Below are 26,689 nucleotides of genomic sequence, written 5' to 3'. Positions count from 1 at the left end.
AACAGGTGACATTAGATAAAGAAACTGTTTCAAGGAAGTAACTTGATATAAAGTAACATAATCAGTATATTTGGCAAAACCAGAACTAGAACTCATTCTTCTGAATTCCTTTCAGACACTGTCTTGCCTCTGTTCCTCATTAGCCCAAGTTTGGGGTTGGCTTTGAAAAGCATGAGTACTAAAAACCAGATTTTAGGTGGAATGAAGAAAGATATGTTGAAACAGATTAGCATTTTTCTAAGCTTTTGCTGATGTCCTTTGACATTTAACATTTATTTCTCTGTCAGAAAGGATCGTTTCAGTAAAGAAACTCACTTGAATATATGTCGAATTAGCGGTGGGGGTCAGGTCTGTTTGGCTCGTGGTGTGTAGGGGCACCGTTTCTCACTGTTTCTCGCTGTTTGGCGCCCGTGTGTCAGGTATGGTGAACCGCGAGGTGCTGGAGCAGGTGGAGCGAGGGTACAGGATGCCATGCCCGCAGGGCTGCCCAGAGTCCCTCCACGAATTGATGAATCTGTGTTGGAAGAAGGACCCTGATGAGAGACCAACATTTGAGTATATCCAGTCCTTCCTGGAAGACTATTTCACTGCTACAGAGCCACAGTACCAGCCAGGAGAAAATTTATAATCCACGAAGCCTATTTTATATGCACCGATCTGCCAAAATTGTAAAGAACTTGTGTAGACTTCCTCACTTACGTACAGGAATCAAAAGAAGAAAATCTTCTTCACCCTGCATGTTTTTGATGGTAAACTGGAATTCCAGACATGGTTGCACAAAACCACTTTTTTTTTTCCAAGTGTTAAACTCTAAAGTACCAATGATGAATTTTTCCAGCTGATTTCAGGGTCCAAAGAAAGTGTAGTTAAGATTTGGATGACCTTGTGAACGATGGCATGACAGTGAAGAGCAGCAAGGCACTGCTTATGAATCACTCCCTTTCTTTTATTCCCCAAACTTACAATGTGAGAGAAATTTATCAATCAGTATAGGCAAAAGTTGGGAGATTAAAATCAGTTATACCATAATACAATCTAGAATTATGGAATTTTCACGGGACCAAACAATTCCATTCCAGTTTTTTAATATATCTTGCATTTATTCTTCTTAGAAGTTTTTTCTAAGTTGAACAGTTAATATGCAACCTTTATATATGCCTCTGTTTGCATGGAAGTGGGCCAGGTTTTTAGAAGCAGAAAGGAAACGGCATCTAAAACTTGATTAAATGTTAGATGACAGCAGTGGAATTTGAAAGTATAATGCACTGTGTTAATACTCAATATACTCATGAAACTGGAAAGTAGAAGACATTTTTCATTTTAATCATTTCTTAATAGCTCAGTTTGAAATAATGAAGGTAATTAGAAAGTGAGCTAATGTTTTGTAAGGTTGCATTGATTTTTTTTAAAGGCAATATACAATCCAAGGGGAAATATTTTAATCTTTAGATAGCATGAAAAAAATAAACTCAGCGTTTTTTAACAGTCATCTTTGAAAAGTAGACTGGTACTGTGAGATTGCTAATATGTAGTTAACGGTGGGTGCCACAAATGGAAAGTATCACTAGATCAGGGACTTGAATGCACTTTTGCTCATACTGAATATAGACTAACAGAGAGGAAAATGTATTTAAAAGAAATATGAGAAAAGAAAATGTGAAAGTTTTACAGATAGAGAGATGGGATGTTGTGTTTAACGTTGATGTTATGGAGTGACAAAATGGCTTTGCTGGCACTCAAAGCTCCTCACTTAATCTGTTTTCTGAGATTTTAAGAGCTATAGGTAGGACTATAAAACTAATCTTTCTTAACACAAACACTAAATGAGTGCTGTAGCCTCAAATAGCTAAGTTAAGGCTTCCCACTAATTCCAGTGATACAGCTTCTATGCAGAACGTTTTTAGAACTCCAGTTTTCAAGTCCATGTTGAAATCTGCATTCCCTTTTTAAGTATACTTAATGATGATCATTTTTCCCCTTTTAGAATTTAGTTGATTTGAGGAGAAAGTACTCAGTATACTTGGTGAATAGAGGGGGATAGTTGTTGCATATTTAAAGTACGCCAGTGAAACGTACAGAATAATACTGATTTTTATGACCAACTCAAAAAGAAAATTAAAATCCCAAAATATGAATTTGAATGGCAGCGTCATGGGTGTAAGTGTCTAGCAAAGGAACTGAGTCTGACAAAAGTCTGGTATTTACGTTTTAAAACACTCTCTTTTGTAGTTATATTTTAAACATAGCAACACATCCGGTCCCAGCATTTTAGGAATATCATTACTAACTATCGTCACTTACCTGATTTGGTCATTAAATAAACAGTTCTGTGCTGTGGTATCTGTGTTGAGACCCAGACCATTTTAAAATGTGACAGATGAACTCCATGCAGGTTGGCAGTAGTTCTGGTACTAAAACTTGCAGTGGCTTCTTATGTTTACGTAACTTGCATACTATTGAATCCTTCCACAAGGATTTTCCCAAGAAGACTGCTGTCATCATTTACCTTTTACATCCTCAACCTGTGACTTCAGATTTTTAAAGGGCTTTGTGTGAACTATGATATTTCAATTTTTCTAAGCATTTTAAAAAGGATAAAATTATGTTTATGTACTAATAATTCCCTTCCGAAAAATAAGCCAGAAAAAGTTGATGGCATTCATTAGATTTTAATTGAATGGAGCAGTTCCTTATAATATCAATTGTATAGTTAGGAAATAAAACACTAACTTAATGTGTATTCAGTTTAAATGGTTTATGTATTTTTAAATTGCTGAGAAAAATAAACAAGTTTGTACATTTGAAGATTTTTTCCAACAGCTTTTCTTCAGCCTCTTAATTTGTTTTCCTTACCAAGAAAGGAAGTTGGTAAAAACAGCCTTCTAGCACAAACATTTTTTTTTAATGAATAATGGTAGCCTAAAACTTAATATTTTTATAAAGTATTATTATATTGTTTTGTGGATAATTGAAATAAAAATTCTCATTGAATGTACCCATTTATCTTTTTAGCCACTATTCATATGTTCTATCAGTTTTTAAAAAAATGGCATTTAAAGCAAAGTATATTCTGAGTTTCTTCTTCCATTGGGGGGAAAAAAGTATTGAGTTATGACTCTTGAGCAGAGTTAAATCAATTCTTTTTAAATTCAGAACATTATTAAACTTATTCTGTGTGATTAATTTTCCATGTCAGGTGAGTGACATTGTTTTTACAAGGTTTTTTTGTTTGTTTTTTTTTAATATCAGCAAGTACAGTTTTAATGTACTGACAAACCTAAGAGATTTAAGTGAAGTTATTCTTAGAAGAAGATTCTATGTGAAGAATATAAAATAAAATAACCACTTTTGATCATAAGGGATTTAATTTTCTAAAAATGAAAAATATGCAAGCCTTATTTCTATGTGTGTTTTACACTTGTATTATAGGTATAATGAAAATAAGATTATGCTAAATTATGAATGGCCAATCAAAAGCATTTGTTATTTCCAATAAGGTAATAGTATTAATTGCTTTCTAGTGTTATTTTATCTAAAATTATTAGCTTTGTTTTTCCCTAATGATTCCAGAAAAGTAACATTTAATGAACAAACACATCATTTAATAAACATTTATTAAATATTTTTATACAGTAGAGAAATAAGTTCTCAACTTAAGAATGTTTTCCTAGTTTGCTGTTTGCCTTTTAATTTTGCATGTATTTTTTTTGATGTTTAAGTTGTACATTTGTATGTTGTCAAATCTTTTTTATTCCTAAAACATCCTTTGCATCCCAAGATTAAATATTCATCTCATCTGTTCTATTTGATGCTTTTGTGTTTTACATCACTCTTTAATTCACCTGGAAGTTTTGAGGGCATAAAATGTGACTTAAGGATCTAGCTTGATTTCCCACCCCCCCATACCATTAATTTTCCCAGCAGCAATTACTGGTTAATGCATCTCCCACCCCATTGGTTTTGTCCAATTAACTTGACATTCTGACACGAGTATAATACTTCAATGATTAATCACTTGGTAATGCAGTTTAATAATTAAGCAAGTAGCCTTTTTTTTTTTTTTTCCAATGTTGATGTTCTGGAAAATTCTTGATAAACTTTGTGGACTTTATTTTTCATACTCCAGAAAAATTCAGGGGAGATTTTAGTTAGGATTATACTATGTTTATATAAATTAGTTTGGTAAAATAATCTCTTACCATCTTTTCTAGTCAGTCTTCCGATCCCATTTATGCAAAATCTTGATTTACATCTCTTAGTAAAGTCTCTAAGACTTTTCTCCATTGAACTGGAAGATGAGTCTCATCTCTTGTCTGATTATACTGCTCTGTAGATGCTATCCGGATGTTGCTGGAGGCCAGGTCCCCACTTAGATCCAAAACAAACCGCCATGCAGAGGGGAGGGAGAGAGCATGGGCCCCAGCAGCATTTATTTCCGTAAAATCAGCTCCTCCCCTGCCTTCCATTTCCTTCCTTCCTCCCTTCCTTTTCTTTTTTTGACATCAAGTTGAGTTTCCTTCATAACAATCAAGAGTCCTGATTAATTCACATTCAAGCTGTTGAGACACAGGAATAGTTATAAGTAAAACCAGCCGTGTGTGCCTGGTATCATCCATTTGTCCTTTCACAGCCACACTCCTCCGGAAGGCTTGCCTGTCCTCAGCTGTGGGTTCCCTTGCTCTGGATTCCTCTTGAGCTAAGCCAGCGAGGAGCTCAGGCAGAAGACTGGAGGAAACCTGAGAGGTCAAGGTATTTATTCTCCTGCCTCCCTCCTTGGGAGTTGGGCTGGCTGTGTCCTCTCCACTTGCAGGTTCCTTTCAGTATGACCTCTCTCGTTTGGGGGACTGTTAGCAGCTGCTGTCCCCTGTCTTTTCTGTCTTAGGGCTGCTTCTACTCACTGGTTGCTGCGTTGATTCTTGTGGTTCCCTTTTCTTGCCCACCTCTTTGTAAATATCCTAGAATTATCTGGAGTATGACATCCGTTTCCATGTGGGACCCTTACTGATACTCAGCATGCTACCACTAGCTGTATCTTACTTTATTACATCAAAGTGAGACTTCATACAAAAGTAACATTTTTGGTACAGTAGCAATATATGTCATTCTGTTAAATGTAACCATAAGTGCAAGTATTAGTTGCTTAGTTGTGTCTGACTCTGTGACCACATGGACTGTAGCCCACCAGGCTCCTCTGTCCATGGAATTCTCCAGGCAAGAATACTGGAGTGGGTTGCCTTTCCCTTCTCCAGGAGATCTTGCGACCCAGGGGTCAAACCCGGGTCTCCTGCATTGCAGGCAGATTCTTTACCATTTGAGCCACTAGGGAAGCCCTGGTTACCATAAATGGAGAGAACATATGAAATGTTGAGCATATTCAGAACTCTGATTTCTAAACTGAACCTTAAGGATTTTTCAATTAACTATTTTTCAAAAAATTGGCAAACCAAATGTGGTGAAACGCCACTGAACCAACCAGTTGGGTATAATGCTCCAAGAAGGAGTGAATCATTCATGAGTAGAATGAATGATGAATAGGAATGAGGGAGTAGGAGGGCTGAGCTAAGAAAAAGAGGAAATGGAAGAAAAAGGAAGCACCCAGAAAATGAGTAAAACAATGAAAGCCAAGTTAAATAGTGTGAGAACCTCAGGAAAGGCCCACAGACCTTTAAGAAACAAGATGTCTAAGATGCTTGATAAGTTCTCCTGTTACCACAAACTTTCCTTCAACTCTGCTTTACGACCTGGGTGGGTAGCATTGAAGGTAGTAAAGGAATTAGGAGAATGTCCAAAAAGGTTGATGACAAAGGGGAGAGGTGGGTTTCACACAAAGGAGTTTAAATGTAGTGAGGAGAAAGTCCTCTAAGTGCTTCAGAGACGCTGGGAGGCACAGGCACTTAGGTTTCCCACATACACAGGGAAGCAGTTCAGTCCAGCTTCACTCACATCTTAAAGGTCAGATTAGCATGAGTAAGCTGGAAGACTGAGAGTCTAAAGTAAAAAAATGCCTGCAGTCTAAGTGGTAATAGAGATGAGAGAAATAAAAACTTTTAACAATTGGCCCAAAGGAGTGACAGTGATCCTAATAGAAAAACTGAATTATGTGAAGTGATATGTTCCTTAAAGGCTATCAGAGTCCTTTCACTCACTCACATAACTGCTATTTTCTGGGAATGCCTTGGTCTCCTAAAACACTGAGAGAATATACCATGGAATTAGCAAACTATGCCTGGTTTACATCTCTTGATCCCAAACCCTCCGAAAGGATCAGAGATCTGGGTTTCTAACTTGTGTTTTTGTAATCCATATCACTGCTAGAAAATTAGAAAGATGATATTAATACAGAAAAATGTTTGTTTATGGATGTGCTGGGTCTTCACTGCTGCCCAAGGGCTTTCTCTAGTACAGGTGAGGGGGGTTACTCTTCCTTGCAGTCCTTGGGCTTCTCGTGGTGGTGGCTTCTCTTGTTGCAGAGCACAGGCTCCCGAGCTCAGGCTCGGTAGTTGTGGCGCCGGGCTTTGTTGCTCCTCGGTCTGTGGGTCTTCCTGGACCTGGCATTGAGCCCATGTCCCCTGCATTGACAGACGGACTCTCAACTACTGGGCCACCAGGGAAGTCCATAAAAGTATTTTTAAAACGTTCTGAAAAGAATTCTTTTATTCCTGGTTTTCAGCAATTTATTTATGATGTGGCTTCACATGACTTTCTTAAAGGTTATTCTGTTTAGAGTTTGAGAGGCTTGATTCAGTGGATTATAGTTCTTATCAAAGTCAGAAAATCTGGGAGATTATTTTTCAGTTTTTCCCTGTTCACTCTGGGACTCTTAATTATATATATATATTGGACCATTTAATATTGCCTCACAGGTCAGTAATTTGCTTCATTTTGGATACTTTTGCTCTGTCTTCATATTCACTAGTCTCTTATTTTGCAGTGTGTTTTCTGCTTTTCATCCCACACAGTATATATATAGTTTTATTAATTTATATATGGCTGTGCTGGGTCTTCGTTGCTGCGAGAAGAATATAAATCCTGTCCATTTTACTTTATTTTTCCTAAAATGTAATGGGACTATTACAGGGGTGTGGGGAGGGGGTGTCAGCATTTGGAATAGCGATGTAGGCAGAACTGAACCTGTATAATAAACTGCCCCAGTCAGTGAGCTGGAATAGTTAACCAAAGGATATGCCCAGAACTCAAAGAATCAAAAAGGAATTTTTTTTTTTAATTAAAGCATGGGTGATAGATTCAGAGTAAGTTTAGTATCAAACCAACATAAATTCCAGATGGAAAAAAGAGGAAGAACCAAGTAGAGACAATTTCCAAAGCAGCATGCTGCTTCTGGTTTGAAAGAATCCATCAGCTGTGGAGTAAAATTAGTATCTAAGTGAATCTTAAATATATATTAGTAGTTATTTTAAAACCATAAAGAGAAAATCCAAACATTTTCCAGAGAATGGGGAATAAAAAATTCTTAATGAAACTTAACATTACCTTAAAAAGTATTAATTTGAACTAATAATTCTATACAGTAAAATCCTTCAAATCTTGAAAGAAAAAGACATGTTCAGAACATGAAGTACTCAGAATATATCACTCAGCCCCAAGAACCATTCTGAAAGAAAACTTGAGCATATATTCCAGCCAGACACCCCCACCCTAAAAATCAAGACAGCAAAAAAAAAAAGTTAACTGTCTAAGCTGTAGAGTGGGCAGGAGAGGCCAGGGGGAAAGAAAGGCTACTTCCTATTAACATTCAAATTTCAGACTTCTCTTGGAAACTAGGAAGATGCGGCAATCTGCGCTCTTAATTCCTACAGGGCTACAATCAACTGGCGCTGCCTGGCTGTCCCTTTAGCTGCAGTCACTGCTTCTTATCTCATCCCTCTTTGCTTCCTGGTGCCCACCCAGCCTCTGTAGCATTGAGTTAACATCCATGTAGCTTCTGAGTTAAGCATCTCAGTCTTTAGCCAGAGGAATTCATCTGCCAGGGTTCTATGTGTATGCATCCTTGAGCAGCAGACGTGACCTGGAGATCCCTGAAAACATCCCTGCCATACCCACAGGAACATTTATTAATGGAAAAATATATCTGTATAGCACTGCTTCCCAAACAGTCGTCAAAACAGTCCCTAGAAGTAGGAACTGAAAGGTGGCGTGCTAGGCAAGACAAGAGGTTACGTGGACCATCCCTAAAATGGTATAAAAACTTAACATCTGTGCACAGTGCTGCGGTTTTGGGCGTGGGGGGCTGTCCGTAGCCCTCACCATGTTGTCAGAGGGATCCTATAGCTCTGAACCCCACAATTCCTGCCACCCAGAGGACAGAGCCTTGGGTTTGCAGCTAGTACTCTTAGCCACTTATCTAGCTGTGTGGCCTCGGGCAAGTCTCTTAAATTACTTAATCTCTCTGAATCTCATTTCTTCATTAAAATGGACAATACCTGCCTACCTTGCAGGGCTGGGTAGATAAGCGGTCCTGTATTTAAAGCTTTCTGCATCAGCAAGGATGTAATAAATGGTGACCCGCCTCTTAGTTTATCAAATGGCAAACAGGCTGAGGTCATTTCAAGATTCTCTGGCCCAAGGCTATCCTGGTTGAGCCAGCCTTGAGTGAGTTCAGATTTGGAGCTGGTCCAAATCTGCTGCGAGGCGATCGCACTCTGAACCGACCGGGGTTTCTTCCTCTCGGGGCGTCGCTCCGGGTAAGGTCACATGACAATTTCTAGTCTGGGCGGAGCAGGATCCTGGGGGGAGGAGGGACGGGAGAGGGGAGTGGGCGCGGGGTCGGTGGAGACGCCGAGCGAATCCGCCTTGGGGAACAGTGCGCCAGTTGCGGGGCGGAAACTTGGCGCGGAAAACGTGTGAGTCAGGGGACCCTTAACCGGGCCGGCCCCCGTAAGTTTGACAATTCCCTGAGTTCTCGAGTGCGGCCACGCCCCCTGGCCACACGGCCAATCCGCGCCGGCTCCTTGCCCCTCCCTCTCCGCGCGCCCGCGTCCGGTCCAGCGAAGTTGGTGGCGCCCCAGCGCGCGTGGGCATGGTGCACGGCAGGGTCTCCCGGCTCTCGGTCCACGACGTGCGCTTCCCCACGTCACTCGGGGGCCACGGCTCGGACGCCATGGTAAGCGCTGTCCGTCCCGGTGCCCTCCCGCCCCACCGACGCTAGGGCCCCTTAGGCGCGGGGCACCCGGAGGGGGCCCTTTGGAAGGTTTCCCACCTTTGGCACCGTTGCTTTTGTAAGTGGAGTGAAGGCATCCAGAGACTCTCCATCCTCCTAGGTTTTTTTCTTTTTCTTATTGTTCCTTTCTTTGCTGGCATTTAGTATTTCCTGTTTTTATATTTATGATTCACATTCTGTTGGAAATGCGAATCGTATTTGCAAAACGATGTTGTTGGGGCACCCCCAGAGAAGCACTAAAACAGCAGGAGCTCCTCCACCGTGATGGAGCCCAGGAAACCCGCACACAGGGTGTTTCAGGTGGTGATCCCTGCCTCCCCCTACACCTTGCTGTGTGGCCAGGAGAAGGCCCTGACTCTCTGGACCTTTTGGGCCCATCTGTGAAAGGAAGGAGTCACTGGCTGGCTGGAAACCACATGGACAAACTCACAGCAGTCGGGTCATGTGAAAGGGGCTCTCATGTTGTTCATTGTTCAGTCGCTCAGTCGTGTCGGACTCTGCGACTCTATGGACTGCAGCATTCCAGACATCCCTGTCCTTCAAGATCTCCTGAAGTTTGCTCAAAGTCAGGTCCATTGAGTCCATGATGCCATGAAGTTCCCAGAAAACATGAGTACAGAGGATGTGTCACCGTGAAGAGTTAGGTAGATGTCCGCCTTTGGAGACGCAGGCAAGTGAGCCCTGAAAGGTGTTTTTGTTCCCTGAGAGTGTTAGCAGGGCGCTCCACACCCACGTCTCCTGCAGTGGCTCCCAAATATGAGGCCTGCCTGCCTTAGATGCTCATTGCTCCTCCCCGCACCCCACGCCCACTCACCATTGGCCACACGGGAAAAACAAAGTTGCCCTGCATGTAGTGAATGTGGGAAGCCTCCTTGTTAGGGTCGTGGTTACCTGTTACTGGTGGGGAGCTGAGGGGCTGGCACCCGAGGACTCCGATTCACACTGTAACTAACGTTTGCCCCTTGAGCGTGGAGGCCACACTGCGCATGTTCATTACACTCCGCGTTCTCTGTGTGCTACTGAGACGGCCTCTTGTTCAAAAGTGCTCAAGTGATTTAAAAGAATATCCTTTGTTCTGAGATTAGGTTATTCCTGATTTTCAAAACCCTTGTGTCCTTTCTCGTATGATGTTATGAAGTGAAAGTCGCTCAGTCGTGTCTGACTCTGCGACCCCATGGGCTGTACTATCCATGGAATTCTCCAGACCAGAATACTGGAATGGGTAGCCTATCCCTTTCTCTCCTCCAGGGCATCTTCCCAACCCAGGGATTGAACCTAGGTCTCCCGCAGGCGGATTCTTTACCAGCCGAGCCACCAGGGAAGTCCAAGAATACTGGAGTGGGTAGCCTATCCTTTCTCCAGCAGATCTTCCTAACCCAGGAATTGAACCAGGGTCTCCTGCATTGCAGGCGAATTCTCTACCAGTTGAGCTACCAGGGAAGCCCATATCATTTTATGGTAAATGACAAAAACCACCATTGGGCTGTCCTTTGTGAATCTCCAAACATCCGTTTGAAGTTATGCTGACTTGTCAAATTAAAATACCTGATTTAGGGCAACTGCTTCTGCCCCTCTGTGGGATAGCAGCTGTGGGGAAACCACACAATTTCTCCAGGCCTAGTTTTTCTAACCTGTAAAATTAGTATAGCAGGATCTGCTTTATCCATGTAAATGAGATGTGTGTAGAGTCTGAAACAGAGAAGGCTGTCAGTAGGTGTGGCTGTAATTACTGCTTGCCGATGAACTGAAACCTTGACTTTCCTCTTTGAATTTGTGAAGTGTTAAGGTTGCTGGCTCACTGTAGAATAAGAAATGGAATTTGTCTCTGGCCTGAGTGGTTTAGGACATCTGGGTCATGAGAGATTATATCTGACACCTGCCTTGCAAGCTCATAAATACTTATTAGCTCCTAGAGATGTGGTGTGTGTTGTGTGCTCATTCCCAACTGCCTCCATTTTCATTTTATTTATTTTTGGGGCCACCCCATGGCATAGCGATCTTAGTTCCCCAACCAGGATTCAAACTCATGCCGCCCGCAGTGGAAGTGCAGAGTCTTAACCACTGGACCACCAGGGAAGTCCCCCCAAGTGCCTTCTTACTAGAAAGTCTGCGTGGCAGTTCTCAGCAGTATGGCCATGACTTTTAGGATTGCCCCCATCCCACCCAGCCCCGCCACCCAGCCCTCACCACATGCTGGATTCAGCAGTTCAGCTCCCACATGCCAGCACAGCAAGCCTTCCTGATCACAAGTAGGATAATTTCACGAAGGAGCCCTGAAACTGTTCCCCATACTTGTTCTAGCAAAGGGTTCCAATGATTTTGTGTGTGTGTGTGTGTATTAGGCACTCACGTGTGTCCAACTCTTTGCAACCCCATGGACTTAGCCCACAGGCTCCTCTGTCCTTGAATTGTTTCTTACCAGCCTTTTAAGAAATGTGGACCACTCAGGCCTTCGATGTTCCAGGCGCTCACCAAGGTTTCAGAGAGCCCAGATCCAGCCGAGCCTACCACCTCCCGATACCTTTTTTCTTTTCCATTGTAGTTTATTACATAATACTAAATATAATTGCCTCTGCTATACAGAGATCTCATTTCTGGGTCTTCCCTCTCACCCCAGGTCCCTCTGCCATCCTCCAGGAAGACATTCCTTTTGTCCATTCAGAGCTCCTGTGTTTGCTCTGGGGAACATGAACGGTTTCCTCCGATGGGAGCTCTTACTGCATCTGCTCTTATGTGACATCATTACTGGGTTTATTTGGGGATTTCTCACGTTTGTGGGTTTGGGGGGGCATTTCCTCTGCAGCACACAGACCCTGACTACTCAGCAGCCTATGTTGTCTTGGAGACGGATGCGGAAGACGGACTCAAGGGCTATGGAATTACCTTCACTCTGGGAAGAGGCACTGAAGTTGGTGAGTTGGGCCTCTCTTGAGGCCCTAGGATGCCTTCATTTCACTAACATTCCAGTTCTGACCTCATTTGCCTCCATATGTTGCTTGCCGTGAGAAAAAACAATGTTTGATGGTTTGCTTATTTCACTGGGAGAAATTTTTTTTTTTTTTCACATTTTTCAAAGGAATTTATTAAGAAACGGGGGAGGGGGATATAAAGTACACAATCAAAGGAATCAAAGAGTTTACAACATAGCTTCTTCAGGCCAGTGGCAACTAAGAAATATTTGCTGAGCCGACACCAAGGGTACGGAGGCCCCAATTCCATTTTCAGTCCCATCTCCCTTGGCTGCTAACCCAATCAGCTTGAAACTTCCTCCGAAGAGAAGTCAGATTGCCTTCCCAAAGCTCCCCAAACTACTTCCCAAATGCCTTTACAGCCCTTCTCTGCCTGGTCCCAGAGTCCTCACCTAGGCTTTGGGTGAGGTCAGCCAGGCCCTGCTGAGCCTTCTCACTCTTCCAGTCACTCTAAATCTATTTCTGTTCCCATCTGGATTCATGTAATTGAACTATATTCATGAACCAGTTGGGCTGGCTTGATCTGCTGCCTTTGGTCAAGTTACCTATCTTTCTAAGCCTACATCTGAACCTGATCCTTCTGTGGGGAACAACTTCTTGAGCAGTGTCTCTCACAGCTCCCTGCCCCAGTTAGTCCAAGGCTACTTTCTCCCCCAGACAGAACTCTGTGCCTGCATCCAACCTCCCACTTAACTTCCAGCTGGCTTTAGTTCTCAGCTAACCCTCCTGGGTGGTGGTGTAGTCGCTAAGTTGTGTCTTAGCGACTTGAGGCCTCATGGACTGTAGCCCACCAGGCTCCTCTGTCCATGGGATTCCCTGGGCAAGAATACTGGAGTGGGTTGCCGTTGCCTTCTCCAGAGAAATTTTTTAAATAGCAGAATTTGGCTTCTCTCCTTGTGGTTATCCATAGCACTGCAGGCACATCTTTGAAGCTCAGCCCCTCTCCCTCTCTGCCTGAACCTGAAGTGGGTGAGCAGCTGAGGGGCTTGAGAGGGGAGACATGTGTTCATGGGACAAGGCTTATTGTTGTGCACACAGAGAGTCTACTTGCTTTTCTGAATCCTCCACATGGAGTCGGTTTCAAGTTCATTGCCCTTCTTTGCAGCAAAGGCCGTAGGTCCTGCCCGGTTTCAGAGCTCTCACTTGGGAAAAGCAGACAGTGAAGGCAGCTTGTTGAACCACAAGTCGGTCTTTCTTTTCTCAGAGCTGGATGAGGGCTCAGCCATGGTCTTGAGCCTCCACATTTTTGGAGACAAGGAAACAGACCCAGACAGCTGTTCAGCTAGTCTGCAGAACATTTAAGTACAAATTATTTGCTTTTTTTTTTAAAAGCATAATTTGGTTTATGCACGCACAAAGAACAAAATTCAATACATACCAAAAGAAGACCTCTCTGCCAGATCAATTTCACTGAGTCCTTAGGGGCTGAAACAAGGAAATAGATGCTCTAACTTTGATGGTGACTCGACCCCTCTCTCATGGATATTTGCACTGTCAGCCCTCTCCTAGTTGTAGAACAGTCTGGACTGATTGAATGGTTTTAATATCATCAAGCAGATAAAAGAGATGTGTGTGTGTGTGGGACAAGGGAACTTTTCTTGAACGTTCTGTGGGTGCCATTAGGCTGTCCCCACCCCTCCCAGGGTTGCTGTCCAGTCATCCATCAACCAGGCCTTCCATGAATCCCTCCTGTGTACCCCCATGTGTTACATGTTCTGCCAGGCACCGCAGGAATGACTTTACAAAGAGAGAGAGGAAGGGGACAGAGTCCCATGTACAAGGAACAGGAATGCATGAACTTCTCAGGGAGACAGGCGTACAAGAAACGATAGAGCAGTATGAGAAGGATCATTTGTTTTAAAGTGAGTACGAACTACACGGTAACTGTCCAGGAGGGTCAGTACAGCTTCAGAGCAACAGTGAGGCTCTGTGATGAGCCTTGAAGGGTAACCAGGAATTGGCCAAGCAGATGGAGGCACCTGGGCACTGATTCCCAGACTCCCATCCCCTAAGTCAACCATTTACTGTCGATGTTTCTCCGGGCAGTGACCACTGACCCCGCAGGCTGGAGAGGTATGTTTCAGCTTCTCCTGCAATTTTAATTCTCTGGTATAGGTTGAGACCTTTATGAAGCTCTAACCATACAGGGTGGCCCCCAAAGTTTGTGCCAAACTCAGCAAGCTTATAAGGCGCGTTCTGGAACAAGCCTTCGGAACCACTGTTAACAGCCAGGACTTGGAACTGTGCTCACTCGGGCCCACCGTGAAGGGCCTGTGTTTCCTGGTACAGGTGTGCTGCTGAGTTCATGGGGTGGGGGCCTCCCGTACTCCTCCCCACCCCCACTGTCCCTATGGACACCTCCGGCAGGAGAAATCAATTCCCATCTCTCTGTGCCTGGAACAAATGGCTCTTTTGTGGTGATGGAGTTGGCTTCCGCCTGTTTCAGACCACAGCATGACAGAACCATTTTAATTGTGACCTTGCTGCGTTTTTCAGGTGACTCACTGCCATCTCACTGAACCATTACATGGTGTTCGAATTAAAGTTGAAAAAAACTCCATTAGCTCATCATGGTTCTTCTGCAGCCTTTATCAGCTTACTTAACTAATCATTCTTTTATAATCTAAGAAAACAGTGTTTTCATTACCGTGAAGAGAGGGCCTTAATGTGTGAGAGAGGGAGAGGTTATGCTTGATTTGTTTTTTTAAGTATAGATGAGACCAATATAGTTTTTGTAAAGGAAAAGAAAGAGAGATGAAAAAAGTGGAATTTTTAAAGAGACTAAATAGCCAGCCACAAGGGTTCCTGGCAGCATGAGAGCTCAGACCCGCGTTCTCTGTAGCCTTTCTGACTTGTCCCTCCCAGGCAGGAGGATCCCAGAAAGTTTTAGGCAGTTGTAGTCACAGGAGAGAGCCCTGGCTTCAGTCAACAGTAAGCTGCCTTCAAGGCCCAAGTTTCTCCAGACAGATTTCCCACTCATCTTTTCAGACACCGGAATCAGGCTGACTCTGCGACCCCATGGACTGTAGCCCACCAGGCTCCTCTGTCTGTGGGGTTTTCCAGGCAAGAATACTGGGTTGGGTTGCCATTTCCTCCTCCAGGGGATATTCTGGACCCAGGGATTGAACCTGTGTCTTCTGCATTGCAGGTGGTTTCTATACCATCTGAGCCACCAGGGAAGCCTGGAGTTAGGTCACCACAACCCAGTTTCTATGGAAGCCGCCAAATTTTAGTAAACTTCTTTCAGTGGACTCAGTCTGAGGGAGAAGAATCCATATCCTCTCGATGAATGTACTAGTGTTGTTTGTGCTTCTGTTGGAGCCAAAAAAGATGCGCTCATCCTCAAAGTTCGTTAAATGCATTTGCTCTGTGACACAAACCAGTCTGTTGTGTAACCCTCTCCTTAGTGAGACGGAGGTTTGATGCAGGTATTGATACAGGTCTCTCTGAGCCGCCAGCTTACTCTTCACGTCTCTAATCTAACAGCACCAATCACCAAGGGGTGAGGGGAGCTCTGTCTTCCCAGAACTCGAGGGGGTAAATGTCTGAACTGGAATCATTCCACATCCTAGTAAGAAGAGCCCTAGAGAACACGGAAGGTGTGGGGATCAGCCCTAAATACTCAGTATGAGCATCACCTGAGGGCTGTGTCACACAGAAGCCAAGCGTATCCTGTGAACATGTTCAAATACTTTCAAAATGTCTTTCTCCTAAGGTCTGTCTAAAGTAAAACTGTGTCTCTGAGACTACCCTATGAAGTGATGTGAGAATTTTAATATTGAAGCAACGGCTATGCCAAACAGAAAGTCAATCAACATTTTTTATAATAAAGTCATTGCTTTGAGGCTAAGTTGATTATTCTGGCCATTTAAACATAGTTTTATAGATTGAGCAAACAATAAAAGGGTCTTTGCAGACAGTTTTTTTTTTTTTTAACTGATTCTTCATCTGAAATAACACTACAAATTCTTATTTAAGTAGAATACCAAAAATAAGTAATTGATGGTAATGCTGACCCAAATGAAGGTTAACCTTCAAATTAGTTTAATGTTCATGAAGTTTTTTCATGTACTTTAACATTTTACATGTAAATATTAAGCTAATTGCAAATTCATTTCATCTTTAATATAGTTACATTGTGAATTCAAGATATCTTCTATACTTGACAATGATGAAAAGACATTTCTAAAAATTCTATAAATCAGTCTTATTACTTGGGAACAATTTAATAGCAAGATTGTGTTTTGCAGCTGACATATGGACACTTTACAAAGTGAACAGGAGAATGATTTGGGAACATGCTTTAAACTTTCAGGTCTATGTTCTTTTCATGTGGCAGCCAATCAAAATGGATTTGCTCTGTTCAGGAATTAAGCTCTGAATATAGGTGAACAACTGTTCTGTTTATTAGTTGTAACAACCACAGATGACATATTTGAGGCAATTTTTAAAGGCATGTACCTTTTATATTTAAAATTATCTTCATAAAATGCCCACTTTCGTTTGCGGTACTTGCGTGTCTTAATTTATTCACACCAACACTAAACAAGAATTGTATCCTCTTTCACAGTTGTCTGTGCTGTGAATGCTCTGGCCCCCCACGTGCTGAACAAGGACCTTGGCGAAATTGTTGGGGATTTCAGAGGTTTCTACAGGCAGCTCACGAGTGATGGGCAGCTCAGATGGGTAAGGTGTCTTGCTTTGCGAAACTATTCTGTAAATAGCATTCCTGAAGTCTCATGTCCTTGGATTGTAACAACTGTGAAAATAGACACAGGTTTAAGATATTAAGGTAAACATCTCAGTCAGATGAATTAGGGCTTGAACCAGGTGGACAGTCAGTATTTTAAGGTAATCTAGTCCTTTCTGTGAGACTTGACTCTGGACATACTTGGATCCCAAGAGCTATCGCTGCCCTTCCAGACCTCATCTCTGCTCCCTGAATGGAAAGAAGTGGTCTAGACTCCCTAGAAGATAAAGTGCCAAATGGGAACCTTTTAGAGAGAAATAATAGGAGAAGAATTGAAGTTGTGGGAGGAGGTTATTAAGGACAGAAACGTAAGAGAAGAGCAAAAGTTAAGGAGAGAGAGACCAGAGCGCCTTTATGTGTGTAGGACTGTATTTGAACCTTAAGTTCAAAGCATGAAAAAAGTGAGATTCTAGAGATGGAATTTTATCACAGTTAGATCAGGGTTTTCCTGCTGGCTCAGTAGTAAAGAATCTGCCTGCAATGCAAGAGACCTGGGTTCAATCCCAGCTCAGGAATATCCCTTGGAGAAAGGAATGACAACCCATTCCTATATTCTTGTCTGGAGAATCCCATGGACAGAGGAGCCTGGCAGGCTAAGTCCATGGGGTCGCAAAGAATCAGACAAGACTGAGCGACTAACACTTTCACTTTTTCAAGGTCAGTCCAGTAGCTGACACCTTGCCCATGTCTCCTGCCATCAGCTCTGTCTTCTTCCAACTGTTCAGTCTCCTGAGCACAGAGAAAGGCACATTGTTCACATTGCCTCGGATTTCATTCTTAACTTCTGCAAACTGAGTGAAACTTGCTTTAAAAGCATCCCCTGGAAGGAGTTCCCATTGGTCGAATCTGGGGCGATTCAATAAAGGTGGTATTTAACTACGTCATAAATATTTAACTGTTGGCATTTTACTTGTTTTCCTTATTTCTGAATTTTGGTACTTGGAATAAAGACTCTTACTATATCCTTTGCTTTAAGAAAAAAACAATGCAGTAGTCATGGTTGATAAATCATTGACTAACCTAAGAGTCCCTAAGTCCATTCAGATAGCAAACAACCAACAAAGGAAAGCTTGTCATTACCACAGAATACAAACTAATATAACGGGAATGGTAACGTTAGAAAACCACCGTATTGCAAGCACCATGGCTGTAAGTGACTGAGGCAGGAACAATCAGTGGATGCTAAAACTTAGGGGCAACGTTAATCTCCTTACTTTGGAAGGGAAATGGTAACCACACAGTGAAGAAGCCTAAAGGATACTAACTTACCCTAGCACTAAAAGATAATATGTGCGTGCTCAGTCCTATCTGACTCTTTGAGTCCCCGTGGACTGTAGCCCGCCAGGCTCCCCTATCCATGGGATTTCCCAGTCAAGGATACTGGAGTGGGTTGCCATTTCCTCCTCCAGGGCGTCTTCCTGACCCAGGGATGGAACCTGCATCTCCTGCATTGACGGGTGGATTCTTTATCATCTGGGCCACTAGAGAAGCCCTAAACAATAACAGCCCTGATAACAGCAACAAGAATGCAGTGGCAGCATCGCAGTCTAATCACGATGGGGCTGCAGATAACCCAGCTGGAGGAACTCTGTCCTTGAAAATACTAATAATTATTTTTTTAGAAAAGAAAATTTGCTCCAGATGAAAAGAGACTAAAGTGACATGTCAGCTAAATGCCATTTGTGAATTACAGAAAGTACATTATTGAGACAGTTGGTGCAATTTGATTATGGACTGTCTTCATAGATAATAGTGTTCTATCAATATTATATTCCCTGATCTTTGCACTATGGCTGTGTGAGAGAATGTCCTTGTTTTTAGGAACTATACTCTGAAGTATTTAGGATTAAGGGGGCATGGGATCTACAACTTACTCTCAAGTGACTCAGTAAAATAAATGTTCCTTATGTATTTTATTTACCTGTGTATATATATGTGTGTTTGTGCATGTATATACATATGTAAATACAAAGAGAGAGGAAATATACAGGAGTTTTTTGTAATGTTCTTCCAGATCTTCTATAGGTTGCAAACTACTGGAGAAGAGCTTAACCTCCAAGTGAGTTTCCGTTCAGCTCAGTTCAGTTGCTCAGTCATGTCTGACGCTTTGCGACCCCGTGAACGCAGCACGCCAGGCCTCCCTGTCCATCACCAACTCCCAGAGTTTACCCAAACTCATGTCCATTGAGTTGGTGATGCCATCCAGCCATCTCATCCTCTGCCGTCCCCTTCTCCTCCTGCCTTCAATCTTACCCAGCATTAGGGCAGAGCTTCCATTGCTGCCTTTTAATTCATGCAGCATGTCCCTGACTAGGAGACCTAAAGATCCTTTTCTTTTCTAAGAAGTGCTGGTGTGTTTTGTTTCCTAACCAGATCGGTCCTGAGAAGGGTGTGGTGCATCTGGCCACGGCGGCCGTGCTCAATGCCGTGTGGGACCTGTGGGCCAAGCAGGAGGGGAAGGTAATCCTCCAGCAGCAGCTCTGACCCCATGGAACATACAGCACACGACAGAGGAACACAACTCCCCCTTCGAGCAAAGGCATGTACAGTAGGCTCCCAGGGGACATAAGAAGAATTGTTCGATTGCTTGTCTGCCCAGAGGGATATTGGCAGCATTTGGGACATCATCGGAGTAGGTTAGAAAGGGCTGAGAAAAGCAGGTCACAGAGGTGAGAGCCAGCTGGAGCCAGTGGGTTGGGGCACCGGCAGGCATTGGGCTGATAGGGGGAATTTTCCACTAGCACATTTATTGTTGGAAAGCACGTGGGTGCCTCACACATGTTTTACAAATCTTTTCTTTTCTTCAAGCCTCTGTGGAAGTTACTTGTTGACATGGTAAGTAAATTCTTTAATACTCTGTTTTCTGTAAATAAAATGGATCTCATGGATTCCATGCCCTTCGATTATCAGTGGATACATTCAACATTGTCTCTGGATCAGTCACTGTGCTGCTGATCAGGCAGCATGCAGTCAGGTCCAGTATTCCTTCTCTGGTGTTTGAGGTGGCAGAGAGCTGTGCTCACACGGGCAGGGGTGTCTGATGGGTCCCACCTACCCCACTCCGGTGCTTCCTTCCACGTGTGATACAAATTCTCAAGCTTCTGTTTCCTGACTATGAAAAGGGAATAATCCTAACTTCTCTAGAAACGCCACAGAATTGGTTCAAAAACTAGTTGAGAAAAGTGCTTCAAACTCTGAAGACCAAAGTGTTATTACTAAGATATTATCTGGTCGCTTTGACATCAAAAGCAAATGGCAAATCAGACCCTTGAGGAAGGAGCCCAGGGTGAATTCTAAGGATAGGCCTCTGCCCTTTCCTTTCTCCTTGACACGTTGATACCAGCGACAAGCATCTCACTGCCAAGGAGGAGGAAACTGGGCAGGTTAAAGGGAGTGAACATCAGACCCAGGCAGACCTGGCTTTCAATCCGGGCTCCATCACTTGCTGGCTGTGTGACCTTCAGCATGCCTCTTAACCTCTCTGAGCTTCAGCCACCTCGGGGCAATGTCTTGGATGGTCACTGAAAATCTGGTGGTTAACAAAGGCCCTGGTTATTATTTGGCCTGATAATTAAGGAGAAACAAAGAACCGTGCCCTTGAAGATTGTTGGAGGAAAGTGGAAACGAAAGGCTGTCGCATGATTTCTGACATGGTTGCAGGTGGCATGGGGCATCACCTGAAGGATGGGCATGGACCTCTTGGGCCACCTGCAGGCTCTAGACTGGCCTCTCCAGGGAGGTGCCAGAGGTGGCCCCCAGAATTGAATGATCTGATGACCACTAGGAGGTAGCTAAGATTGCCCCGCTGTGGAGTTTTCATTCTTTTGGATCCTATTCCCTCTTTCAAAGCCAGTGGTCTTAAAAGAAGCAGAATCTCCACGTTCAAAGGGCTTTGATGACAGTGAAGGGTCACCGTGGCGTAGGTACTGCTGGTCACGGTACAACCTGCTTCCCAACAGACTGACTGAGACTGGTGGGGGGAGGTCTCAGCCAGAGGCCCAGCTGAGAGTGTGGGCCTCTCCAGGGAGGCCAGAGCCCCGAGGGCAGGGTGGGAGGAGGAGGGGGCCCAAAGGGCCTTTCCAGGACAGAATGAGCCCAGGCCCAGCGTAAGCAGATTCTTAGAACCGAGATCCACTTGTGGACTGACGTGGGCCTTTCCATCCTGCCGTCTCGCCGCCAGGACCCCCGGACACTGGTGTCCTGCATCGATTTCAGGTACATCACTGACGTCCTGACGGAGGAGGAAGCCTGCGGTGAGTTGTCCCCACACACCGGGAGCTTCCTGGTCTATTTTGACCTGGCAGCCACCAGGCCCAGAGCCTCGTTGTCTAAAAGAGTATGACGCTTTTTATTTTTTCCAGAAATTCTGCGGCAAAGTCAGGTCGGGAAAAAAGAGCGAGGTGGGTTGTGAGGAAATTCTCTCATTATTTTTCTCTCGTTGTGCACCTCTGCAGGTCCCTGTCCTTGGGGGCTCACATCACGTCCCCCACTCCGTCCCCCACAGATGGTTGGGTATGGATGCAGCAGCCTCCAGGGGTTACGTCTTAGGTCAGGGTTCACCTCGGCCACTGCCAGGAGCAGGGCTGGCTTTAGGGTCACACCGCACGACAGGGGAAGGCTTGGCCAGCGGGGCCTTCCGGAGGGTAACCTGGCCCCAGTGTGACGTCCTTGGGGCTGGGGGATGAGGATGAACAGGGCAGGCAGAATAGCTGGATTCTCCATGGGCAGCACTTCAGCCACAGATGATTCTACAGCTGGAGGTCCTGCAGGCGCAAACTGTTGAAGGTGGTTTTGTTTCCACAGAGGAGCAAATGCTGGCACATGGCTACCCCGCCTACACCACATCGTGCGCCTGGCTGGGCTACCCTGACGCCACGCTGAAGCAGGTAGGCTGCGGAACCGGCTTCTGTAGACAGCAGGAGATGTGACATTTTCCTCTTGGCCTTCCTGAATCATTGTGGGTTCCAGGCTTCATCCTGGATACATGGACACATTCCACATAAAAGGAGAGGCGTTTCCCTTGTGGACGCAGGGCTCTATAGCCTGGCAAGCCCGCCTCGGTTCTGGACGGGCAGGCCACCTCCAGGCAGAAGCAATGGTGTGACCTTGTATAACATGACCCCTGACCATGCTCTGCGCTGGCTTCCTCACTGCGAGGTGGGAAATGATAGCTGTCCCAGCGGTTTTGAGGATCCCGATGAACGCTGCCCTGTGTGATGCTCAAGGACCAGAGGTGGCCCATGGCTGCATCACTCCCCTTTCTCATCGCCCTGTGCTCACCTGCAGCTGACAGAGAAGGGGGACCAGCTTCTGGCTGTTACTCATTCACCGGCTCGGTCTCTGGACGCTGCAGACTATCCCAGCTTTAAAAAGAGGGACAGAGATGCTCCATTCCTCCCACCAGGGGTGTTGTGACAATGAATGAAGTGGTTCCCATAGAGATGAGGAAGGAAAGTCACCAAACAGCCTTGCTCTGTTGGCTAAGCTGTTTGTGCTCTGAATTTCAACAACATGTGGTTGTTCTTCTGGTTCACGGTGCGGCCGCAGCATTTGTGAAGCCGAGTCCGAATGACTGAGGTGCTGCTGAGACCAGGGAGGGTGTGTATTGATGGCTCTGCTCCTTTCCCCACAGCTCTGCAGCGAGGCGCTCAAGGACGGCTGGACCAGGTAACTCATTTGGGTGATCGTGAACTTGACTCTGCAGTTGGCAAGTGAGGCCGGTTGTAGAGAGGAGCCAGAAGCCAAGGGCACCAGAGAGGTCAGGATTCGCCAGGAGCAGCCTGGCATGTTGGGACTCAGAAGTTTCATCTGAGGCCCTTTGTCCAAAGATAAGATATGAGCCTAGTTAGAATTCTGGAACATCAGAGTCAAAAGAGATCACTGATTTCCAGCTTTATCCAAGGACGAGTCTAGTTAGAATCCTGGCACATCAGAGTGAAATGAGATCATTGATTTCAAGCATCGACCCAGAATAGAAAGCCACTCTTTACTGCAGTACCAAGCGTTGATTCAGCTTCTGTGTGAAAACTTTCAGATGCACTGAGCTTGGTAGGGCGTCTGTGTGTAGTGGAAGGGTTCTGAGTGTTAGAAGAGCTTTGATGTAATGAACCCTGGACTCCCCTATACCTTCCAGCCATTGGTCCCAATGATTCTCCTGGGAATTCTCCCAAGAGCCAAGCTCCTCCTCTTCCGCAGGCCACCTCCTCTCCAGCCTATCCCCCAGCACTTCTTGTCCATCCTGCTGTGTGGTTACGGACCCCTGGGCAACCTGGGGTTTCCTCTGGGTTAGCTGTGGTTGTCTGTGACTACTGCGAGTCCATACGTGTGGCTCACGGTGGACGGTGTGCCTGTCACTTGGATTTCTGTAGGAATCTGGCCACCTGCCTCCTGCTGGTCTGAGAGTGGTCTGTGGAGCAGGAGTGCCAGCCAGCCCCGCTGCAGCTGTGGTAGATTAAGAAAATTATTTGTGTAGGTTGCTTGATAAATGATAAGGACTAAAAAAAAGTCTCCAATTAACTTAAAATGCAGAATCTTGAGCCTTAACCCAGACCTGCTACATCAAAATCTGTATTTTTTGTGTGACTTTAAAAAAAAAATTTCATTGGAGTATAGTTGGTTTACAAAGTTGTTAGTTTCAGGTGTATAGCAAAGTAAATCAGTTACACATACACATATATCCACTTTTGGGGGGTTCTTTTCCTATATAGGCCATTACAGAATATTGAGTAGAGCTCCCTGTGCTATACAGAAGGCCCTTACTAGTTATGTGTTTTATAAATAGTAGTGTGTATCTGTCAATCCCTGTCTCCCAGTTTATCCCTCCCCCACCCCCTGGTACGGAGAAGGCGATGGCACCCCACTCCAGTACTCTTGCCTGGAAAATACCATGGACGGAGGAGCCAGGTAGGCTGCAGTCCATGGGGTCACTAAGAGTCGGACACGACTGAGCAACTTCACTTTCACTTTTCACTTTCATGCATTGGAGAAGGAAATGGCAACCCACTCCAGTGTTCTTGCCTGGAGAATCCCAGGGACGGGGGAGCCTGTTGGGCTGCCGTCTATGGGGTCGCACAGAGTCGGACACGACTGAAGCGACTTACCTTACCTTACCATAACCCTGGTAACCATGTTTGTTTTCTACATCCATGACTCTACATCTGTTGTATAAATAAGTTCCATGACTCTACATCTGTTGTATAAATAAGTTCATTTGTAACTTTTTTAGATTCCACTTATAAGTGATGTATTTTTTGTCTGACTTCACTCAGTATAACAATCTCTAGGTGCATCCATGTGGCTTCAAATGGTAATCTTAATACTCCATTGTATGCATGTACCAAAAATCTGCATTTTAACAAGATCCCTGGGTGATTTGCATGCCCACGAAACATTGAGAGGCATGGAATTCCTGTTGACTCCTCAGCTAAGGGCTAGGGAAGTGAGAACTTGATGGAGGCAGCGTGGGGCACTGGAAGGACACTTGGGATGTGATGGATTTGGAATCAACATTGTGCCTTTTCCCCACTCCCTGTGAGTACCTGCTGTGTGATCGTGGGGATATTGCTCAACCTCTCTGAACCTTGTTTTCTCTCTAAACTGGGAATTATAGATTTCATGGTTCTCCTCCAAGTTGCTGTTTCTGAAAAGGACCAGCATGGCTGGGGTTGGCAGCAGGTGCTCGTGAGTGCTGGCACCTTTCCTCCTCCTGAGTAGCCGGGAGAGGCTGACACGTGACCACCGGGGGTCAGAGAAGGCCCAGGAGAGGTCTCCTAGGCCCCTGAGCTCAGAGAGTCCTCCTGAGGCTTCCACCCAGGATGGAAAGGTCGTCTTCAGTGTTTGGTGCTGAGCGCAGAGGATGTAAGAGGGGCTTTTTGTCAGCACACAGGGTGGGCATAGTGGAATGTAGGGAACCTCAGACCATCCAGGCTCCAGAGCAGCAGGCTGATGCCCGCATGCAGGACAGAAGCTAGTGAGCGAGGGGAGAGGAATATGGCTCACCTACCAGGTCTGACCACACCTCTTAATTCCCTTCCATGGCACAGCAAAACCCATCATCTTATTAAAGTTCTAGTGCTCTGTCCACTCCTGGACTTGAGGTCAGCAGGTCATTTAGAGTTACTGCCCTGATACTGAGCATCTCTGTTTAGAGATGCTTACAGGGTTATTTTTGAGTGGCTTGTCTGAACACTGATTGGGAAAGGCCAAGAGTTTACTGGAAGACAGGACCTGTAAATTACTGAAACAGTCACTTCTAAAGAAAATCCAAATGTCCACTGAGTCAGTGAACAGATCTAAATTATGAGATGAAATTTATGTTACAGGTTTAAGGTAAAAGTTGGTGCTGATCTCCAGGATGACATCCGTAGATGCCGACTCGTCAGAAACATGATTGGGCCTGAGAAGACACTGGTAAGTACCCTCCCTGGCCGCTGAGAAGCAAGCAGCCTCTTACGAGGCCTCTGCTGTGTCGCTTCTGTCATGTCCAGCTTTTTGCAACCCCATGGATTGTAGCCCACCAGGCTCCTCCGTCCAAGGGGTTCTCTAGGCAAGATTACGGGAGTGGGTTGCCATTTCCTTCTCCAGGAGATCTTCCTGACCCAGGGATCAAACCCACCTCTTATGTCTCCTGCATTGGCAGGCAGTTTCTTTACTAGTGCTACCTGGGAAGTCTCTGGCTAGGGCCAAAACAAGCTGCTTCAAGCGAGGATTAAAGAACATTGGGAATTTTTAACACTGTATGTCAGAGGTACAGCTTTGAGGCCTTGGAGTAGGCAAATCTTAAAAACAGCTGAAAACCAACAAACATAAGTGAGAGGGTGGGTAGTTTTTAACTATTTTATTCTGCAGAACCATTCAGTAAGATGGATTTAGAGATTGTTCCTCTGTGCTAGTGTGGCTGTGCCTGAACAAACAGGTCTCCCATTGGTGCCCCAGTGTGTCAATCATTTAATTCCCTTCTTAACAAATCCGCCCGGCTGCCTTTGAGTAGGTGGGTTTCTGGGAGCCACTGCTCAAGAATCTGTAACTTTTGGTGAGATAAATGTAAGGATCAGCCACTCCTGTGTATTTTTATGTTTATTACATGTAAAATATTTTCCTTAAAGTCACAGTAAGATAGTCTTAAATTGTTCTGGAAGCATGTTTCATATATTAAAATAGAAGTTTGAGTCCTTGACCTAGGATCAAAAGCTCCATTATTTGTATATGAATTAACACTACTTTTGTCTTCTGAGGTCATCCTCATCTAAATAATTTATGACACAGATCGATTCTGGGTGTACCACTCAGCACATTCTACCAGAGAAATCCGTCTCTGGGTCTGACTTGGCCAAGCATGATGATGTCAGAGACAGAGAAGCCCTTTCTTACCTCTGCACACTCAGCACCTGGCTTCCAGAGGCCTAGACTTGAAATCATCATTTACTTGACTTATTGCAAGTTACTCCTTTGCATGTCAGCTTTCCTCTCTGTAGCATGGGTTAATATGAACTGCCTCATAAAGTTATTATGACATTAAATGCGACAGGATCCGTAAAATGCCTGTGCAGTAGGTGCTTAATTAATGATACAGTTGGCGTTATTTATTATCGTGCCAACCAGAGTAGACAATAGCCAGTAAGAGACCATTGAGAACAAACTCAGCATTAACTGTGAGTGATTCAGAATGTGATGAAACAGTTCCTACAAACTACGAACCTTGCAAGACAAATGTATTTTGGTGGTTTCTAAATGCAGGCTGGGCTTCCCAGGTTAAGTGGTAAAGAATCTGCCTGCCAATGCAGGAGACATGAG

At 44.5% G+C, this 26,689-nt stretch overlaps 2 protein-coding genes across 7 annotated transcripts in view; both read left to right on the top strand.

Moving 5' to 3' along the window:
• The window catches only part of YES1 (YES proto-oncogene 1, Src family tyrosine kinase), a 64,636-nt gene extending 60,832 nt beyond the window's left edge, over positions 1-3,804 (top strand). For all 4 annotated transcript variants that reach the window (XM_059880779.1, XM_059880778.1, NM_001101060.1 and 1 more), the window contains 1 exon segment: positions 420-3,804. In XM_059880779.1, the coding sequence (XP_059736762.1) occupies positions 420-628 (209 nt within the window). In that variant the 3' untranslated portion in view covers positions 629-3,804.
• Positions 3,805-8,496: 4,692 nt separating this feature from the next.
• Positions 8,497-26,689, top strand: part of ENOSF1 (enolase superfamily member 1) — a 23,362-nt gene continuing 5,169 nt past the window's right edge. Inside the window, exons 1-10 of one of the 3 annotated variants that reach the window (XM_024984407.2) lie at positions 8,497-8,859; positions 11,982-12,090; positions 16,718-16,833; positions 19,271-19,357; positions 19,706-19,732; positions 21,078-21,150; positions 21,259-21,297; positions 21,701-21,783; positions 22,530-22,564; positions 25,219-25,306. In XM_024984407.2, coding sequence (XP_024840175.1) covers positions 8,713-8,859; positions 11,982-12,090; positions 16,718-16,833; positions 19,271-19,357; positions 19,706-19,732; positions 21,078-21,150; positions 21,259-21,297; positions 21,701-21,783; positions 22,530-22,564; positions 25,219-25,306 — 804 coding nt within the window. In that variant the 5' untranslated portion in view covers positions 8,497-8,712. Of the gene's footprint in view, positions 8,860-8,995; positions 9,122-11,981; positions 12,091-16,717; positions 16,834-19,270; positions 19,358-19,705; positions 19,733-21,077; positions 21,151-21,258; positions 21,298-21,700; positions 21,784-22,529; positions 22,565-25,218; positions 25,307-26,689 lie in introns of those variants that run through there. The other 2 variants (NM_001046550.2, XM_010818937.3) reach the window with 2 other exon arrangements.

The sequence above is a fragment of the Bos taurus genome, chromosome 24 (genome assembly GCF_002263795.3).
Source record: "Bos taurus isolate L1 Dominette 01449 registration number 42190680 breed Hereford chromosome 24, ARS-UCD2.0, whole genome shotgun sequence".
Taxonomy (NCBI): domain Eukaryota; kingdom Metazoa; phylum Chordata; class Mammalia; order Artiodactyla; family Bovidae; genus Bos; species Bos taurus.
Note: the sequence above shows the minus strand (reverse complement) of the source record. Positions and strands in the feature narration are given on the sequence as shown.